Raw genomic sequence first — 14,762 nt, 5'->3', positions numbered from 1 at the left:
TTTTTGGAAAGACTCCAGCATCATTAAGAGATCACGTTCCTTCCTGAAATGAAGAATTGTAATATGCACTATTAGATGCCACGTCTTGGTTAAAGCCACCCCACAGGAAACAGACGTCTGAGGGGACATCTGCTTTCAATTCCTGCAGGTTGACGTTGTCCACTCCTCTACTCTTTCTCCAATACCATTTTCAGATATTTCTCATATTGTGCTTTCAATGGAGTAGTTTTGTTTTGGAATATAAAAAATATGGACAAAATGCTTTTTTAAAAAAAAAAAAAAGTATGCATACTGTATGCCGGAGCCTATCCCAGGTGACTTTGGGCGAAGGTGGGGTAGACCCTGGACTGGTCGCCAGCCAATTACAGGGCACATATAGACAAACAAACATTCACACTCACATTCATACAGATTTAGAATCGCCAATTCGTCATAATGAGAAATGTCTCCATATCGGAATGATACGTTGACTGTGTTTAAGTTCATTCATTCATTTCGTACCACTTGTCCTCACAAGGGTCGCGGGGGTGCTGGAGCCTATCCCAGCTGTCTTCAGTACACCCTGGACTGGTGGCCAGCCAATCACAGGGCACATATAGACAAACAACCATTCACACTCACATTCATACCTATGGACAATTTGGAGTCGCCAATTAACCTAGCATGTTTTTGGAATGTGGGAGGAAACCGGAGTACCCGGAGAAAACCCACGCATGCAAACTCCACACAGAGATGGCCGAGAGTGGAATTGAACTCCGGTCACCTCGCTGTGAGACCTGCGCACTAACCACTCATCCGCCGTGGAAAAGAAAGTGAAACATAAGCAAGCTGGAGTACAGTACAGTACAATACACGTATTTACTGTACAGGTTTTCCTTGCAACATTGACTAGCTTCAGGTCCCTTGAATGGACTTGATGAGAAAAGAAGTGAGAGGAGATGCAGGCAAGAGGAAGCAATTAGACGAGTGGACGCCATTGATTTCTTTGTTGGTTCTTGCCCGAGTGACACAGCGTTGTATTACAGCACACACAGTCACACCGTTATTAATGCTTTTGGAGGATACGTATCGATCACGTCACTGTCAGCACCCTTAAGGCTTGGCCTACTCATGACCAGGTGTGAAGAGTTGCAGGCAAAGCCAACCTTTGGAGACGTCCCCGTGAGGAATCGTTCCAAAACAGTAAGCTTCTTGCAGACACAGAAAAATAATCTCCATGTCCTCCAGCAGAAAGCCACCGTGAAATCAGAGACCAAAATAAAAATCGGCTTTCTTTTCCTGTTGATATAACAAACCAATTAACGTTCATTTCCTGCCCGTGTTAAGTGTGGCTTGAGCTCCGGTTTCCTGTTTTGTTTCCCGCAGGACGGACACGCTGGCAGCAGAGCGGCTTGCCTCGTTTGTGGCCGACCGCATGCACGCATCACTCCCTTCTTCTTAATAGCTGCCTTATCGCACCACATTAACCTCACGGAAACACTGGCATGAACCCGGGTCAGGACGTGGCGGTGGCGGTGGCGGTGGCGGTGGCGGTGACGTAGATGCATGGACAAATTTGAAGAATGGACAGAATCTGTCGAGATAGTAAGTATTTTATTGCTGCCATGGAAATACTAGGAATCATCTTATCCTGTAATGTGAAAGCTTGTGGAACACATTATGGTTATGATTATTAATTTATCACTGTCCAATCAAAAGCATGTTTCCTTATTGCTTCTAGTGTTGGGAGTAATGACGTTGAAAATCTAATTAACTTAAATTACAACTATGAAATGTGGTCACTGATATCAACAACGCTTCAGTCTCGACTGCAACCCAGGAAGCTAAATAGCTAGTCAACAAGAGTTGCTGCCTCCTAGTGTTTTGATAGAGGAATGCAATTCATAAGCAGAATCAAATTATATGAATCAAATTAGTACATGCAAAACCTAAAGCCGAAAATTTAATAATTATAATTTAAGGTTTTTCAGGAAATTACTGCAATAATGACTTTCCCGGGTAACTAATTCCATTCATAAAGGATTAATCAATTTAATTCATTTTCTGGGAAAATAACTAATAATTTTAACTTATTAATTTACTTTTTTTTAAAGTATTTTTTGTTATTATTTTATTTTATTTTTTTATTTTATTTTTTTTGCGTCCCGTCCAGCCATTGGGGCAGATATTGTTGATCTAAATGCAGGAAAGGTGTAAGCTACAACTTCCCTGTACTATGAAATTTTATTTGCCGTTATTTGATGTTTTTGTTATGCAAATTTGGAGCGGCCGGACCGGAGCAAGAAGAAACACAGAAAAGAAGAAAAAGAGAAAAAATTAATTAAATAATTTACTTTAAGTAATTTTCCCAACACTGGCCAAAATTGGAAATACATGCTTTCCATTGGAGAGTGATGATATGCATTTTGTGTGTATGTAAAAAGGGATTAAACAAAATGCATATTAAAAAAAAACGGGACTGTCATCCAACGTAAAGCAAAACTAATGTAGTTAAATAAATTAAACAAATACTTAGAAAAAAAGACAATGCGCTATCATTTTTTTTTAAGTGGACACACACATTAGCACTGATACACAAAGTCAAATATTATTTTATAATCATAAAAAAACATTTCAGTGACACTTTATAGACAATGGTGGTTAGTTCCTGCCTTTCTGTTAAAAAAAAATATACTGCATATCTATTTATATCATCATATAAACATGTGTGTTGTGTTTTTTTTTAATAATTCTAAAATACATCTATAATATTTAAACACAATATATACAAATGTCCCCTGGTGGAATAAGCTATTCTGTAGCATTAAACGCTAATTAGAATTCTTCTAATGTGGAAGAATAAATTAAAAGTCTGGAAACACTGCGGTTGGCAAGGCCGTGGGGCTTAAGAGCTGATAGATAATGCACACAAACACACAAACACACAAACGCACACACTTACACACTCACACCTCCTGCTCTTGAGGTTTTATGCTTGACGGAAAGCGTTGAAAAAAATTGAGAATCACAAAGCATTCCCTGACATGCTGTTCTCACTTTATACGAGAGATGCTCCGCCAGCTTTGGCATAGTCCCAAATACTTCGACTGGAGGAGTTGTGTGTACAACAAATACTCTACTGGAGTAACATCGCCCATGCCTGACGGACGACTGCCAGTGACACACACAGGAGGACGAGTGAGGACGACGGGAACGATGAGGCAGATGGCGGGTTATAATGGTTGTAGTGGTTGAAGGCCCGGCTAGGAGGCTTCACTGTGATGTAACCGTTGATAATGCGAACCACCGGGGGGGGCGGGGACTGGGGCATGGCACTGGGAAGACAACAAAGTAGAAAGGGAGACAGTTAGGATTTTAAAACATACCAAGCTTTGTACTATTTAGTAACCCCTGCAAAGCATCATCTCCCAACAGAAGAGCGTTGACACCGGCAGATTACTATCACTGTCTTGCATCTTGAATGTCTAAAATGTCCAACATCTTGAGTTGGGATCGGTATTTGACTACATTTGTCTGATCAACTGTGGGGAAAATTATTGGGACAGCAGAATATTCTAAACTTTTGTTTCAATACCGGTGTCCAATGTTACTTCTTCAGACAAACTAGTAGGCTGAATCAACAGCGCCTCTGCTGGTTGCTACCAAGTAATACACTCTATTCATCAATATTTTTGAGCTGTTCTCAAATAAAAGTTTTGATGTAGATAATGATTAATAATGCTTGATGTCTCATAAAACGACAAAGGGCGGTTCCACTTGGTCAGTCATTCCTACAAACGGCTGGAGAAAATGCTTGTTGATTTTTCGTCAGAATTACCACCAGATTGACAAACAGCAGAGATGACTTGCAGGATCGCCATTGGCCGGTGCACAAGGCTGTATCGTGCGCTAATACTTGCCCAAGGTGTACAGCACACCAGGCGATTGGACAGCAATACAGTGCATCCGGAAAGTATTCACAGCGCTTCACTTTTTCTACATTTTGTCATGTTACAGCCTCATTCCAAACTGAATTAAATTAATCTCTTACCTCAAAATTCTACACAAAATACTCCATTATGACAATGTGAAAAAGTTTTTTTTTTACTTTTTTTTTTATTTATTAAAAATAGAAAACTAAAAAATCCCATTTACATAAGTATTCACAGCCTTTGCCATGAAGCTCAAAATTGAGCTCAGGTGCATCTTTTTTCCACTGATAATCCTTGAGATCTTTCTACAGCTTAATTGGAGTCCACCTGCAGTAAATTCAGTTGATTGGACATGATTTGGAAATATAATAACTGTCTATATAAGGTCCCACAGTTGACTGTGCATGTCAGAGCACAAACACCAAGCATGAAGTCAAAAGAACTGTCTGTAGACCTGCGAGACAGGATTGTCTTGAGGCACAAATCTGGGGAAGGATACAGAAACATTTCTGCTGCTTTGAAGGTCCCAATGAGCACAGTGGCCTCCATTATTCCTAAATGGAAGACGTTTGGAACCACCAGGACTCTTCCTAGAGCTGGCCGGCCTTCTAAACTGAGCGATCGGGGAAGAAGGGCCTTAGTCAGGGAGGTGACCAAGGCCCCGATGGTCACTCTGTCAGAGCTCCAGCGTTCCTCTGTGGAGAGAGGAGAGCCTTCCAGAAGGACAACCATCTCTGCAGCAATCCACCAATCAGGCCTGTATGGTAGAGTGGCCAGACGAAAGCCACTCCTTAGTAAAAGGAACATGGCAGCCCGTCTGGAATTTGCCAAAAAGCACCTGAATGACTCTCAGACCATGAGAAAGAAAATTCTCTGGTCTGATGAGACAAAGATTGAACTCTTTGGTGTGAATGCCAGGCGCCATGTTTGGAGGAAACCAGGCACTGCTCATCACCAGGCCAATACCATCCCTACAGTGAAGCATGGTGGTGGCAGCATCATGCTGTGGGGATGTTTTTCAGCAGCAGGAACTGGCAGACTAGTCAGGATAGAAGGAAAAATGAATGCAGCAATATATAGAGATATCCTGGATGAAAACCTGCTCCAGAGCGCTCTTGACCTCAGTAGACTGGTCATGTACCTTGACCATATAGACAGTAGACATTAGCACACAGCCAAGATCTCAAAAGATTGGCTTCAGAACCACTCCGTGAATGTCCTGGAGTGGCCCAGCCAGAGTCCAGACTTGAATCCGATCGAACATCTCTGGAGAGATGTGAAAATGGCTGTGCACAGACGTCTCCCATCCAACCTGATGGAGCTTGAGACTTATTGCAAAGAAGAATGGGCAAAACTGCCTAAAGATAGGTGTGCTAAACTTGTGGGATCATATTCAAAAAGACTTGAGGCTGTAATTGCTGCCAAAGGTGGATCAACAAAGTATTAAGCAAAGGCTGTGAATACTTATGTAAATGTGATTTTTTTGTTTTCTATTTTTAATAAATTCAAAACATGTCAAAAAAACCTTTTTTCACATTGTCATAATGGAGTATTTTGTGTAGAATTTTGAGGTAAGAGATTAATTTAATACAGTTTGGAATGAGGCTGTAACATGACAAAATGTAGAAAAAGTGAAGCGCTGTGAATACTTTCCGGATTCACTGTAGGTGCTTTACTTCTCCGTTCGTGATGGGCGCCAAACAAGGTGTAGCCACTTCTCAAAAGTATAGACACGCATGAAAACACCACAGACAACTGGGACTGTTGCTTCTAAGCTTCTGACACCATCTTCCTTTTTCACTCGGGCATCTGGTCAGACATTAAAATATACAAAGATGTGAACCATGCCGGCTTTGGGACGTGTGTAAACAGTCTGTTTCCTTCCCGCCGAAGATACAAGGTCTCTCAGAAAATGAGAAAACAGACCTGATGAACAGAAACGCTGACAAACGTTCTCTGTTTCCGTGATTAACAAACCGGATCATTCTTCCTTCTAATATAAATGATGTATTCAGAATATGGGAGGTCGCCAGGCATGTATTTTGTTACGATTTGATAACTCGGTCGTGCCATACAACCCACCCAATGGAAACAATACAAGTATTTATCCTGGAAATGAACCATCACAAAGTACCTAAAAATAGCCAAATTGAAACATAAATGATTACATACATCCTTGGGTATGTTTGCATCTGACCTTAAACATTGCGTAGCCTTACAGTAGCCTATGCCAGCACTAAGAGTTTATGTTCCAGGGTAAACAGTGTATACTTAAATTATACTCAAAAAACGGTGCTTGACTGGGGAAAATAGTATGGAAGCCTGTTTCCGCCACTGATTTTTTTTTTTCCCAATGGTAAGTCGAAATATTGAGATAAAATGTAGAAATTCTGAGATAGAAAGTCAAAATTATGAGATAAAAAGTTGAAATAAGATAAAAAGTCGAAATTACGAGATCAGAAAGTTGAACTCATGAGAAAGTCATGATAATGAGATAAAAAGTTGAAATTTTCAGATAAGAAAGTCAAAATTAAGAGATAGAAAGTCATCATAATGAGCTAGAAAGTCGAAATAATGAGATAAAGTCAAAATAACGAGATAAAAAATCAAAATTACAAGATAAAAAGTCAATATTTTCAGATAAGAAAGTCGAAATTATGATAGAAAGAATGAGAAAGATAATGAGATAGAAAGTCAAAATAACATGATAAAAAGTCAAAATAATGAGATAAAAAGTAAAAATTACGAGAAAAAAGTCAAAATTATGAGATAAAAAGTCGAAATTACAAGATGAAATTCAAAATTTTCAGATAAGAAAGTCAAAATTGTCAGATGAGAAAGTCAAAATTATGATAGAATGTCATAATAATGAGCTAGAAAGTCAAAATAAGATAAAAAGTCAAAATAATGAGATTAAAAAAATCGAAATTATGAGAAAAAAAGTCAAAATTACAAGATAAAAAGTCAAAATTATGAGATAAAAAGTCAAAATTACATGATAAAATTAAAAATTTTAAGATAAAGTCAAAATTTTAAGATAAGATAAAGTCAATATTTTCAGATAAGAAAGTCGAAATTATGATAGAAAGAATGAGAAAGATAATGAGGTAGAAAGTCGAAATAACAAGATAGAAAGTCAAAATAATGAGATAAAAAGTCAAAATTACGGGAAAAAAGTCAAAATTACAAGATAAAAAGTCAAAATTATGAGATAAAAAGTCAAAATTACAAGATAAAAGTCAACATTTTCAGATAAGAAAGTCTAAATTTTCAGATAAGAAAGTCGAAATTATGATAGAAGGTCATAATAATGAGCTAGAAAGACGAAATAACGAGATAAAAAGTCAAAATAACGAGATGAAAAAATCAAAATTATGAGAAAAAAAGTAAAAATTACAAGATAAAAAGTCAAAATTATGAGATAAAAAGTGGAAATTACATGATAAAATTAAAAATTTTAAGATAAAGTCAAAATTTTCAGATAAGAAAGTCGAAATTATGATAGAAAGAATGAGAAAGATAATGAGATAGAAAGTCGAAATAACAAGATAGAAAGTCAAAATAATGAGATAAAAAGTCAAAATTACGAGAAAAAAGTCAAAATTACAAGATAAAAAGTCAAAATTATGAGATAAAAAGTCAGAATTACAAGATAAAAGTCAACTTTTTCAGATAAGAAAGTCTAAATTTTCAGATAAGAAAGTCGAAATTATGATAAAATGTCATAAAAATGAGCTAGAAAGTCGAAATAACGAGGTAAAAAGTCAAAATAACGAGATAAAAAATCGAAGTTACGAGAAAAAAAGTCGAAATTACAAGATAAAAAGTCGAAATTACAAGATAAAAAGTCAAAATTATGAGATAAAAAGTCGAAATTACAAGATAAAATTAAAAATTTTCAGATAAGAAAGTCGAAATTTTCAGATAAGAAAGTCGAAATTTTCAGATAAGAAAGTCGAAATTATGATAGAAGGTCATAATAATGAGCTAGAAAGTCGAAATAACGAGATAAAAAGTCAAAATAACGAGATAAAAAAAATCGAAATTATGAGAAAAAAGTCAAAATTACAAGATAAAAAGTCAAAATTATGAGATAGAAAGTGGAAATTACATGATAAAATTAAAAATTTTAAGCTAAAGTCCAAATTTTAAGATAAGAAAATTTTCAGATAAGAAAGTCAAAATTATGATAGAAAGAATGAGAAAGATAATGAGATAGAAAGTCGAAATAACAAGATAAAAAGTCAAAATAATGAGATAAAAAGTCAAAATTACGAGAAAAAAGTCAAAATTACAAGATAAAAAGTCAAAATTATGAGATAAAAAGTCAGAATTACAAGATAAAAGTCAACTTTTTCAGATAAGAAAGTCTAAATTTTCAGATAAGAAAGTCGAAATTATGATAAAATGTCATAATAATGAGCTAGAAAGTCGAAATAACGAGGTAAAAAGTCAAAATAACGAGATAAAAAATCGAAGTTACGAGAAAAAAAGTCGAAATTACAAGATAAAAAGTCGAAATTACAAGATAAAAAGTCGAAATTATGAGATAAAAAGTCGAAATTACAAGATAAAATTAAAAATTTTCAGATAAGAAAGTCGAAATTTTCAGATAAGAAAGTCGAAATTTTCAGATAAGAAAGTCGAAATTATGATAGAAGGTCATAATAATGAGCTAGAAAGTCGAAATAACGAGATAAAAAGTCAAAATAACGAGATAAAAAAAATCGAAATTATGAGAAAAAAGTCAAAATTACAAGATAAAAAGTCAAAATTATGAGATAGAAAGTGGAAATTACATGATAAAATTAAAAATTTTAAGCTAAAGTCCAAATTTTAAGATAAGAAAATTTTCAGATAAGAAAGTCAAAATTATGATAGAAAGAATGAGAAAGATAATGAGATAGAAAGTCGAAATAACAAGATAAAAAGTCAAAATAATGAGATAAAAAGTCAAAATTACGAGAAAAAAGTCAAAATTACAAGATAAAAAGTCAAAATTATGAGATAAAAAGTCAAAATTACAAGATAAAAGTCAACTTTTTCAGATAAGAAAGTCTAAATTTTCAGATAAGAAAGTCGAAATTATGATAAAATGTCATAATAATGAGCTAGAAAGTCGAAATAACGAGGTAAAAAGTCAAAATAACGAGATAAAAAATCGAAGTTACGAGAAAAAAAGTCGAAATTACAAGATAAAAAGTCGAAATTACGAGATAAAAAGTCGAAATTACGAGATAAAAAGTGAAAATTTTCAGATGAGCAAGTTTAACTTATGAGATAGAAAGTCCTAATAATGAGCTAAAAAGTGTAAATAATGAGCTAGCTTTGTAGAAGAGTCTCAGCAGCAGCTCTTCTCTCCTGTTCAGACATGGATTGTGAGTACATCGAGGAGTACTTTAAGTGTGGCTTTACAAGTGATCAAATACTTCATTTGCTGGTAAATTCACATGGAATTGTACTACGCAAACGCACATTGGAAAGAATTTTGAGGCATGGAAATAATAAAAGGGATGTGGCTGTTCATAATTGTCCAGCCATTTTGCCAAGCGACGAAGACGACGGTGAAAAAGACGGCACCTGCGGCACATGTGCAGTTGGTATCTCATCATTTACACTTTCTTATCTCAAGATTTTGACTTTTTATCTTGGAATTTTGACTTTTTATCTCATAATTTCAACTTTCTTATCTCGTAATTTCGATTGACCATTGGGATATTTTTTTTTCAATGGTGGAAACAGGTTTCCATAAAATAGTGGCGAAAAAAATCGGTTTTAATTTCTCCAGAAAATGTAATAATTTCTTTTCCGTGCCACTGGCTCCCTTCCCATGGTTATTCCCTCCCACAATTGGATAGATGGATGGATAGAATATCACCAAATTAACCTGGTGCCCTCTTGGCTAATCACTTTCAGCAAAACACCAGTAGACCACACCTGTGCGGTGGTCTTGGTTTCCATCTGAAAGGTGAGTTTCTTCAGTTGTCCGCTTAGTCCCTGCCTGAAGCTACTAATAGAACCAAAACTGGATTCTTCCGAGGAATTCCCAGGCTGCTGTTTCCACCTTTAAGCCACCGATACCAGCGAGGAACTCGTCAGGACTCATTCGTCACTGCGGGGCATGTGTGTGTTTACAGCTAGAGTGTGCATAAAGGATGTGGCCATTTGATATGTTGGCTGTTTCAGCCTCGCAGCATCCCAAGCAGGAAGTGTCAGTCTTGTTCAAAAGGCTAACGGGAGACTCTGATATCAAATCTCCCATCGTACTTCCTTGACGAGGATTACTTCTGCCAGGGAGGTTGCGTGAGTTCATCCCATTTTTGTCCAATTTCCCGGCTACAGATGTTGACACATCAACGTGATCTCGATCCTTCCATGGATGTTGATCTTGATCTTTGGATGGCTGGAGAATCGATGCATTTAGAGCATTAAAAAAATCAACTTTTGAAAAAGTCCCAATTGTTATTAAGGCGTGAAAGGAGCTACTGAGTTTGGGTCCTTTCTAAGTTCATATTGTGGTTGCCAGTTTTGTAGGTGACCAATGTTTAAAGCTTGCTGGTCTTTTATGGTCTAAATCAGTGGTGGGCGAACTACGGCCCGGGGGCCACATACGGCCCACCAATCGTTTGAATCCGGCCCGCCAGTTGCTTTCTAAGTATATCAACTTTTTACAGCCTATGCCAGCACTAGGAGTTTATGTTCCAGTGTAAACAGTCTGTACATAAATTATACTCAAAAAACGGTGCTTGACTGGGGAAAATAGTATGAAAAAAAAAAAATTATCCCAATGGTAAGTCGAAATATTGAGATAAAATGTTGAAATTCTGAAATAGAAAGTCGAAATTATGAGATAAGAAAGTTGAAATCATGAGAAAGTCATGATAATGAGATAAAAAGTCAAAATAACAAGATAAAAAGTTGAAATTATGAGATAAAAAGTCAAAATTTTCAGATAAGAAAGTCGAAATTATGAGATAGAAAGTCATATTAATCAGATAGAAAGTCGAAATAACGAGATAAAAAGTCCAAATAACGAGATAAAAAATCAAAATTACAAGATAAAAAGTCAAAATTTTCAGATAAGAAAGTCGAAATTATGATAGAAAGATAATGAGATAGAAAGTCAAAATAACGAGATAGAAAGTCGAAATAACGAGATAAAAAGCTAAAATTATGAGAAAAAAGTGGAAATTACAAGATAAAAAGTCAAAATTCTGAGATAAAAAGTTTAAATTACAAGATAAAATTCAAAATTTTCAGATAAGAAAGTCGACATTTTCAGATAAGAAAGTCGAAATTATGATAGGGGTCATAATAATGAGCTAGAAAGTCGAAATAACGAGATAAAAAGTCAAAATAACGAGATAAAAAAAATCAAAATTATGAGAAAAAAGTCAAAATTACAAGATAAAAAGTCGAAATTCTGAGATAGAAAGTGGAAATTACATGATAAAATTAAACATTTTCAAATAAGAAAGTCAAAATTTTCAGATAAGAAAGTCGAAATTATGATAGAAGGTCATAATAATGAGCTAGAAAGTCGAAATAACGAGATAAAAAGTCAAAATAACAAGATAAAAAAATCGAAATTATGAGAAAAAAGTCAAAATTACAAGATAAAAAGTCGAAATTCTGAGATAGAAAGTGGAAATTACATGATAAAATTAAAAATTTTCAGATAAGAAAGTCAAAATTTTCAGATAAGAAAGTCGAAATTATGATAGAAGGTCATAATAATGAGCTAGAAAGTCGAAATAACGAGATAAAAAGTCAAAATAACGAGATAAAAAAATCGAAATTATGAGAAAAAAGTCAAAATGATAAGATAAAAAGTCAAAATTCTGAGATAGAAAGTGGAAATTACATGATAAAATTAAACATTTTCAAATAAGAAAGTCAAAATTTTCAGATAAGAAAGTCGAAATTATGATAGAAGGTCATAATAATGAGCTAGAAAGTCGAAATAACGAGATAAAAAGTCAAAATAACAAGATAAAAAAATCGAAATTATGAGAAAAAAGTCAAAATTACAAGATAAAAAGTCGAAATTCTGAGATAGAAAGTGGAAATTACATGATAAAATTAAAAATTTTCAGATAAGAAAGTCAAAATTTTCAGATAAGAAAGTCGAAATTATGATAGAAGGTCATAATAATGAGCTAGAAAGTCGAAATAACGAGATAAAAAGTCAAAATAACGAGATAAAAAAATCGAAATTATGAGAAAAAAGTCAAAATGATAAGATAAAAAGTCAAAATTCTGAGATAGAAAGTGGAAATTACATGATAAAATTAAAAATTTTCAGATAAGAAAGTCAAAATTTTCAGATAAGAAAGTCGAAATTATGATAGAAGGTCATAATAATGAGCTAGAAAGTCGAAATAACGAGATAAAAAGTCAAAATAACGAGATAAAAAAATCGAAATTATGAGAAAAAAGTCAAAATTACAAGGTAAAAAGTCGAAATTCTGAGATAGAAAGTGGAAATTACATGATAAAATTAAAAATTTTCAGATAAGAAAGTCAAAATTTTCAGATAAGAAAGTCGAAATTATGATAGAAGGTCATAATAATGAGCTAGAAAGTCGAAATAACGAGATAAAAAGTCAAAATAACGAGATTAAAAAATCGAAATTATGAGAAAAAAGTCAAAATGATAAGATAAAAAGTCGAAATTCTGAGATAGAAAGTGGAAATTACATGATAAAATTAAAAATTTTCAGATAAGAAAGTCAAAATTTTCAGATAAGAAAGTCGAAATTATGACAGAAGGTCATAATAATGAGCTAGAAAATTGAAATAACGAGATAAAAAGTCAAAATAACGAGATAAAAAAAATCAAAATTATGAGAAAAAAGTCAAAATTACAAGGTAAAAAGTCGAAATTCTGAGATAGAAAGTGGAAATTACATGATAAAAGTCAAAATTTTCAGATAAGAAAGTCGAAATGAATCAAGGAAAATTATAACTCAGTCGGCAGTCTCTTACCTCTCTTCTATGCGGACCCAGAGATCGTTAAAATGTCTGTGTCGCTCTTTCTTCTGCTTGTTTCTTCTCCTCTTCTTCAGCATCTTCTTCTCCGCTTTCTCCAACAGTTCCAGGCTGTCCGAAGGCAGGAGCATGTGGGTCAACCTGTCGTCCTCCAGGGGACGGCCGTCATCCTCATGTCTGTCTGGAAGTTCATGGAGGAAAGGCTCCAGGAAAGGGGATTCAACTTCTTGGTCCTCTGACTCCATTAAGTCCGGTCTGGATGATCTCCTTAAACAGAAAAAATAAGTTTACTACGGGAGTTATCGAAAGCTGAAGATCTGGAGTGATAGCTATGCTCTACCACCATTTCTTCCTAAACATGACTTCTCTATTATGGCGCATTTACTTATCCGTGCATTTCCACATACTGTAGATCTTTGCTGTGATAGCTACCTGCATGAGATGTTACGCTACACTGCATAACATGCTTCACTTGCTATGCTAAGTCCATCTTTTCCACAACACTTCATGGGTGGTCAGTCAGGGCATAATGGTGGTACGGTCGTTGAGGTGGAAACTGCAAAAAGTGTGGGAAGCCACAAGGGCTAAAAATAAAGAAGCCATTTTCCATCAACCCTAAGTATCCTCCTAGGCACAAGCTAGCTCTACACGAGCTGGCTTGACCTGGTCTCAATCTACAGTATATACGTATGCATGCATATACATAAGCCATGGCATAAATAGATTCAGGGTCTAAATAGTGAATTCCATCCTTGGTATTGTTTGCCGTTTGGAAACACTTTATTATAATTAGAAACCGCAGTTCCAATCAGAGTTTGCATCTGAAATGCCAAAATGTCAAAGAAAAATGTATTTGACATATTAACATCGCTTACTTACTAACTCACAGTATTCTGCCAACAACAGCATCCCAATACAGCAGTAATGTCACATGGATGAGACATCCATCCTTATTCCATTACCCAACCTTGCACGCGATGGATGCAGATTGACAAAGGGTCTCCTCCCTTTCTGTGGGGAAGTGGTAAGTTTGTGGCATCTTACTTTGTCCTTCTTCCCTCCTCTCTTTGAAACCCTTTCTTAAATTTTGAAGAAATAACATTGAGGCTAACTGGTTAGCTCACTAGCTTGCCAGCTGGCGGACGTCTAGATTCCCTGTAGCATGATAGTTGCGTCCGGTGAAAACAATGAATAATAGGAGTGTAATGGTGACCAGAAACATGTTATTTCATGTCTATTGGGCTGTAATAATATTAGAAACCATATTTAGGAAGTCATAGAAAATGTCAAAGAAAAATGTATTTGACTTATTAACATCACTTACTTAACAACAACAGCATCCCAATACAGCAGTAATGGTAATGGTAATGGTAATGGTAATGGTAATGGTAATGGTAATGGTAATGGTAATGGTAATGGTAATGGTAATGGTTTAATTTCATTTGAACATGCATCAGATTACAATTGAGTGCATCACATAATCAGTTCACAGTTCCACATATCCAAAAGGAGTAGGAAGAAGCAAAGCTTATTAAATCCTACCCCTCCACTACTTTTACAATCAGTAGCTGTTACATTTGTTCACTTCCTGTAATGTTACATGGATGAGACATCCATCCTTATTCCATCACGCGACTTTGCACTCGATGTGAAATAGGTTCTCCTCCCTTTCTGTGGGGAAGTGGTAAGTTTGTGGCGTCTTACTTTGTCCTTCTTCCCTGCTCTCTTTGAAACCCTTTCTTAAATTTTGAAGAAATAACATTGAGTGATCACTAGCTTGCCAACAATGCTTGAGAACAGTGAATAATAGGAGTGTAATGGTGACGAAATATTATTTCATGTGGATTGTGCTTTAATAAT

At 35.2% G+C, this 14,762-nt stretch overlaps 1 protein-coding gene across 1 annotated transcript in view; it reads right to left on the bottom strand.

The window, feature by feature from the left end:
* Positions 1-1,581: 1,581 nt before the first annotated feature.
* The window catches only part of trabd2a (TraB domain containing 2A), a 60,032-nt gene continuing 46,851 nt past the window's right edge, over positions 1,582-14,762 (bottom strand). The window contains exons 6-7 of the mRNA XM_058064202.2: positions 12,900-13,169; positions 1,582-3,314 (exon numbers count right to left, since the gene is read on the bottom strand). Of these exons, the coding sequence (XP_057920185.2) occupies positions 3,116-3,314; positions 12,900-13,169 (469 nt within the window). The 3' untranslated portion in view covers positions 1,582-3,115. The remainder of the gene's footprint in view (positions 3,315-12,899; positions 13,170-14,762) is intronic.

Source organism: Doryrhamphus excisus, linkage group LG10 (assembly GCF_037039965.1).
Source record: "Doryrhamphus excisus strain RoL-2023G ecotype Guam linkage group LG10, RoL_Dexc_Guam_v1.1, whole genome shotgun sequence".
Taxonomy (NCBI): Eukaryota; Metazoa; Chordata; class Actinopteri; order Syngnathiformes; family Syngnathidae; genus Doryrhamphus; species Doryrhamphus excisus.
Note: the sequence above shows the minus strand (reverse complement) of the source record. Positions and strands in the feature narration are given on the sequence as shown.